Source organism: Coffea eugenioides, chromosome 11 (genome assembly GCF_003713205.1).
Source record: "Coffea eugenioides isolate CCC68of chromosome 11, Ceug_1.0, whole genome shotgun sequence".
NCBI classification, from domain to species: domain Eukaryota; kingdom Viridiplantae; phylum Streptophyta; class Magnoliopsida; order Gentianales; family Rubiaceae; genus Coffea; species Coffea eugenioides.
This window is the reverse complement of record NC_040045.1, coordinates 23,088,533-23,095,432: the sequence shown is the minus strand read 5'-3', so window position 1 is coordinate 23,095,432 and position 6,900 is coordinate 23,088,533. Positions and strand designations below refer to the sequence as shown.

At 36.4% G+C, this 6,900-nt stretch overlaps 1 protein-coding gene across 1 annotated transcript in view; it reads left to right on the top strand.

Annotated features, from left to right (window-relative positions):
- The first annotated feature begins 283 nt into the window (after positions 1 to 283).
- LOC113752073 (probable LRR receptor-like serine/threonine-protein kinase At3g47570) overlaps positions 284 to 6,900 on the top strand; it is a 46,269-nt gene continuing 39,652 nt past the window's right edge. The window contains exon 1 of the mRNA XM_027296213.1: positions 284 to 776. Coding sequence (XP_027152014.1) covers positions 284 to 776 — 493 coding nt within the window. The remainder of the gene's footprint in view (positions 777 to 6,900) is intronic.

Below are 6,900 nucleotides of genomic sequence, written 5' to 3'. Positions count from 1 at the left end.
GCGGAAGACAACATTCAAAAAGAAGCACAAAAGGCTGGAGTCGTTTCTCTCCTGGTGGGCCGCCGCACATGAGAGCCAAGCATTAGAATAGATTAGTAATTCAATAGGTACGGGGAGTAGCAGAAGACTTCTCTTGGGCTTTGGACAATTTCGTCCTTTAGTGGTTTTGAATCCACGTATGTTACACTTAGGGTAGAAATAAGGGGTCATTATCTTTTTTTGACAGAGTAGTCTTTTCTTCTATTATTTGGTTTTCCACCGTTTCTTCTCCCTGATTGGGAGAATGTACGTCGCAACTATTTATGCAGTCTTGCATGGGATTTTCTCAAAACTGCCTTTTCTAGAGGCGATCATAAAGGAAACTCTCAAGTTACATCCACTGGCAACGCTACTTTCGCCCCGTTATGCCCTCGAGGATTGCACTGTAGCTGGTTATAACATTGCTAAAGGAACAACGGTGTTTATAAACACATGGAGTATAGGGAGGAACTCAAAGTATTGGGATTCTCCAGGAGAATTCATTCCAGAGAGGTTTTTGGAGAAGGATATTGACATGAAGGGACAAAACTTTGTGCTACTGCCCTTTGGCTCAGGTCGGAGGATGTGCCCAGGCTATAACCTTGGAATCAAACTTATTCGATCAATGTTGGCCAACTTGTTGCATGGATTCAACTGGAAATTGCCTCATGGCATGAAACCAGAGGAAATTTGCATGGAAGAACACTACGGACTCACAACTCATCCAAGGATTCCACTTGCTATGATCCCAGAACCACGTTTGCCGGTCAATCTCTATTAGCGAGCATGATTTAAGGCAAAATTGAAATATGTTCCAACTGTATCAATCAAAGGTTAAACTCAATTGTATCATGCCCTTTTGATCACTTAGCTCAATTTAGGTGAGAGCTTGGGAGTTGGGACAGAGTATATTTGACCTAAGGAAACTTTAAAGAGACAATATTGCTCTTGGTGATTTCTATTGTGAAATAAAACAAAAGTCACAATCATGTTGGTTTTTCTTTTCTTTCTTGAAATTTCTTTTGGTGAATTCTATATTGTGAAATAAAAGAAAATTCACAATAACTTTTTTTTGCTAAATAACAAAAGTCCAAATATCGCGATTGTGACCTGTGGAAGAATTGACATGGAAATATTGAAGACTGCAGAGAGAGGAGGGAGGGGGGGTGGAATTGGCTCCCTCGTTAGCAAAGAAGATAGGTGCGCAACGGAATTATATATAACATCTCAAAAATTTAAATTTGACGAACAAACAAGGAGGCACTCAATTAGAGCCACAAGTCTGTTCAAAAGGTGACATTACCCAAAGCAGAGTTGGCACAACTTACTGGAACAGAGAAGGAGCAAAATTAAACTTTGTGCAACGACCAACTTTATGATTGGTTCGCACAAGGCCTATAAAAAAGCCAAAACAAATCTGACTTCTTGACTTCATGCTACCAACACATGTTACAGTAAGGCAATGCTAACTATGAACCCAATTCCTATGCAACTCAAGAATCTAACCAAACACAGATTGAACATAGACGCCCAATTTAAGTAAAAACTACAGTTGTCGACCTTAATTAAGTAGCTTATGAGTTTACTCTACAAAGTTCAAGCTCAAACTTTGCATTAACCAAGTTCGAACTCAAGTTTGAACAGTTCGAGCTACCTGACGAGTTTAATCAAATTCAATCCAATTTCACACATACACATGCATATTAATTTTTTTTATATATTAGTATAAAATGTCTATTTTATCCCTTAATTTAAAATTATATAAAATATAAATTTATATTTCTTAAACTTGATTAAACTCAATTAGGATTGATGAGTACGAGTTTGAGTTCAAGTTCGAGTAATGCAAAACAAAGTCGAACTCGAGTTTTCAAGAGTTCAACGTGTTCGACCTCGAACTTGAATCCAAGTTTTTAACTTAATGCACTACTCGAGTTCATTGGACTTGATTGCACCCGCACGTAAAATAGCTTTTAATAAATAAAACCCTAATTGGCTTAGTATAGTAGTGCTAACATTATCTTTATTAAACTAAACTCAAAAACTAATCGAACACTTTGTTGCGGTGTAGAAAATGTCCCACTCTAAATTATAATTATTACCAATCTTCATCTTCGAGCATAGGAAGGGATTAGATTTATATTTGTGTATATGATATGACTACTTATTTTGCTTGATCGAAGAATTCATCCATAATCACCCACACATGCCATTAGAGCCATCACAGTCTTGACATGATAATCATCTGGATCCAAGTAATTCTCAAAAAACCAAGAAATATATTTTTCCATTTGACAGTATTTCCAATAAAATTTTCAATTGCACAATTTCCAACAAATTTAGCCACCCCAGAATTGAATCCATAATTTCTTTGTCATCAAAATTAACACTTTTAGTGAGAAATTATTCATTCTCAATTACACCAAATAGTGAATAGGAATCAAAATTTCTAGCCTCTCCTAAAAAGGTTCCTACTTTGTATCAGTTAATGGTTGAACTCATTCTCCCCTCTCTATTCATATCTTGACGTTCTAATTAGGGGTGAAATCGAGCCGAGTCGAGCTCGAGTAGTGGCGTACTCGAGCTCGAGCTCGATGCAGACCATCAGAGCTCGAGCTCGAGCGAGCTCGAGAAACAAAAGATCGAGATCGACTCGACACAAGCCTATGGAGGCTCGAACTCGACTCGATCGAGCTCTACATGTACCTCGAGCTCGATATCAAGTCGAGTACTCGAGCTCGAATGAGCTCGAATTGCTCCTGGTTCTTGCACAATTCCAAAGAATCTAAAGAATTCTCAACGATGGGCACTGAGCACTACTAATTTGTATTAAACAATAAACTAAATTGCACTAAACATTCGAGTTAAAGTACATTAATATCAATTGAACAAGATTAATTGCAATGCAAAGAAATCAAACTTAGAAGCCATAAAGTCCTGGAACCAGAAAGTCTTGCAGACTTGCACTAAACATAAGGTCAGATGCAATCTTGCACTGCACAGCAACATGCACGACAAGGGAGAGTGGACACAAAGAACTTCATTGCTCTACGCCTCTACATCCACAAAAGCTAAAATTTACACCACAGCTCGGTGGCATATATGTATACATATTACACCACAAAAGCTACTGATAGAACTCAATATGAGCAAGTTTTAAATTTCTCCTTGAAGAGGTAAACCAAAGAGTCAATCCAACCCATTTGGAATTCCATGCAGCAACATTTTGCATAAATGAACACAAACAAAAATTCACCTCTCTGTTTTATGAAGCAAGTTTTCCTATCCTGGTTGATATACAAACCATTGATTGTAAGATATTAGGCACCCAAAAACAAAAGGGAATAAAAAACCCAGCAAACGTCTTCACTAACTCAAAATCAGCAAATAGGAATTTCCACTTGCAAATCATCACAAAGCCCAGATTGAAAAGCAACACATGCTTCTTACCCATCCAAATAACTGTTCTTTGGACATTCTTAACATACAAGTCCTTTTTCTCTACCGGAACATAGTTAGGACCCATGATTCTAACCTTCATGCCAGTAGCAATTTTTTCAGAAAACACACGGCCAAAAGCAAAGAATCTACCTTTGTCAGATGCTGGAATCATCTTGGATACATAGAGCATAACCTGTTCCTTGGGACACACCTGTCCATCTTGTTCACAGGTTAAGACAGGCCGAATCCTTTCTCCCAGAGCCTGTCGAAGGACAGTTTCTGTTTAGACACACACACACCCTCAATACAATCAACCATCACAAATGCACCATCAGTAATACAAAGGGCAGCAGCAGCAGTCACCTCAGATGAGAAATCAACATGTCCAGGGGAATCAATAAGATTAATAAGGATTCAAGATTCAAGAATTTTAGCTTCCAAAATTCAGAAATTTCGCAAAAGAGAAGCCAATGAGAAACAAAAGGATAGGCAGATTAAAGAAACACCATACGCATGCAGAAACTAAGTGGCCATGATCCACATTAACATTTCAGCAATATACATAAGCAACAACCTGTTCTCAACATCATCAGAATTTCACGAAAATAGAAAAAAGAGTACAGCCAATTGAAAGGAAAAATTTAGGGAAATTTAGGAGTGCAGCCATCAGAATTTCTGGAGTCTAATAAGCATTTAGAAGCTCCTGTTTGTAATCTGGTAAACGAAACAGCTTGTTTGCTCCTTAATTATGCATCTTCAAACTTCGGTGTATAATCTACGATACCTAGCCATACACAATAGACAAATCAACCAACTTATGTACAATATAAATTTAAAATTTGAACACAACTTAAAGCAAATTAAGAATAAGAAAATGAGAATTCACAAAAAAGATGGACCTGATTTCCAGCAAGTTATTTGCTCCTTATGCAACTTCAAACATTGGGCAGCTCATATTGAAGGACAACTTTTTGTGGCTGCATTTAGGTGGTGGAAATGCAAATAATGTAATATGATAAGAGTTTATTTTACGTATTTTTAAGTGCATTTTATTAGTTAATTTTGAGTTGATTATTTAGTTTTATAATTAAAATAAAGAGGTTTTTGGTAAAATTATATATTTTTGGTAAAAGTGGATAATATTGCATTTCTATTGATTTTAATAGTAAAAACTTCATTTTTATGCAGGAATAATGAATCAATCACCAAAGGAGGTCAATTGAGGAGAAAAATAGAGATTTGGTGATGAATTTAAGTGGCAACAAGAAGAATGAAGTGAAAAACGTTCAAGTGAGGAAATGCAATACAAGTCAGTTTTGACACTTTTCAGTATTTTGACCATATCTGGAGCTACACTTATCGGATTGAGGTGATTCTTTATACCATTTTAAAGCTAAGAAAGAGACCTACAATTCGTATGAAGACATCGAAATCCATTTCTGCCATCTTCATGGGCAAAACGTTGGAATACAGAAGCTGCATTCTGTGGTCGGAAGTTAAAACAGAGGTTTGAACAGGTGACAGTATTTCGATCATATCTCAGGCTACAAAGCTCCGATTTGGATGATTCTTGAAGCATTGGAAAGCTAACTCAAAGGGCTACAACTTTTGTGTTTTGCACAAAAGCTAGTTCGGCCTTTATGATAGGAAAATCGCAGATGAAGTAAGGCCAAAGTGAATACGCGAGTACACAAAACGTGACTTGTAACCGCGTTTTGTGTAGGCGCGTTTTATAGCCGAAATTCTGCAATTTGACTCAGCCAATTCTCTTGTGTTCATACCACTTTCCAGCTATAAGATGCAAGGGAATTCGGTGCACATGCTTCAGAAGACAAAAGGGCAAGAAAAGTGGCTTATTTTCAAGTCAAAAATATTGGTTTTTGACTATGCTAACAAAGTGGAGATTTGGGAATCAAAGGATAGAATTTGACTTGGAAAAATGGAGCATTTGAGTGTTTTTTATGCAGAGATATGGGGAGAGATCTGGGAACCATTCGTAGCTTAGCTTCTTACAGAAAAACATATTCTCTCTAGCTAGGTACTTGCAAGGGGCAATTGAGGTTTCATCTTGTAATCATCCAAGTTCAAGACAAAGGAGATTTTTGGAAGCCTTCACCATATCTTGGCTAAGACTTTCTTTACTCTGTTTGTATTTGTAATTCATGATGATTTACATTAATGAAGTTATGAGTGTTTCATCATTCATGAGTAGCTAATTTTCTTTATCTAGGGAGTAGATGAAGCTTATGGCCAAATGATATGAAGTGATTGTTATTCATTCTTGTTATGTCTTGTATTAACTTATCTACTTGTGTATGTTGGATTACTTGTTGTTGCTTGATCACCAATAGCAGGTTTATAGTTATTTTTATTCATTGAGAAATGGTAAAAATAATGGAATGACACAAGTAGAACTTGAGTTGTATATTCATGAGAATAGAAATACATTCAAGTGGATGAAATCTGCATTTCATGTGTGAATAAGAACAGATTTAGTATTTACCAAAGAGATTAGGAAAAACTAATCTGTTTTAACCCATTATTATCATGAGAATGTGATTTTGGTATTTCTGGAAATGAATCCTTGGTTAAACAAGAGCAGTAACAAGTGTTGAATTAATTCATTTTAGATCTTTTGTGTCATAAGTGAATCTACATCCCTAGATCTTAATATTTAGTGAATTCTACTCCTATTGTGAAATTGCATTTATCTAGCTAAGAACTCTTGTAGTTGAATTAAAATCTGAAGTTTCTGCTCAAATTAATTGTGAGTCTAAATAATAGAGTAAATTAGTATCTAATAATTGTTTTAAATTGCTCCTCGTGGGATCGACCCGATACACATCTCGTACTACAATTGCGACCTGTATACTTGCAGTCCAACGGGTGTAAATTCGGAATTAAACTTGCATTGATATAAAAAAATCCCGTCAAGTTTTTGGCGCCGTTGCCGGGGAGCGGCAATATTAGAGCCTAATCATCTTTATTAATTTAGACAGCTTTATTTTTTAGATTATATTTAATCTTATATTGTAATCAGTTTTTTTTACCATTGAAGTTGCATAATATCCCTTATTTCTGTTTGTAGTGTATGCACCGGGAGTCTCGAGAAGTCGCACCTTTCGATTCAGAAATTGAGAGGACACTACGTAGACAAAGGAGGCACACACAACAGCAAGAGGAACAAGAGATTTGGCAACCGATAGAGGAAATTTTGATAGAACTACCATTTGCGGAAGAGATGGCCGAAAATGACCAAAATAGGCGAGTTCTACGAGATTATACTCTACCGGGAACACAAGGATCTCAAACAAGCATAGTAAGGCCTACGGTAAATGCTAACAATTTTGAGATTAAACCATCACTTATCCAAATGGTTCAACAATCTCAATTTGGAGGTAATGCAGTAGAAGATCCTAATACACACTTAGCTACATTCTT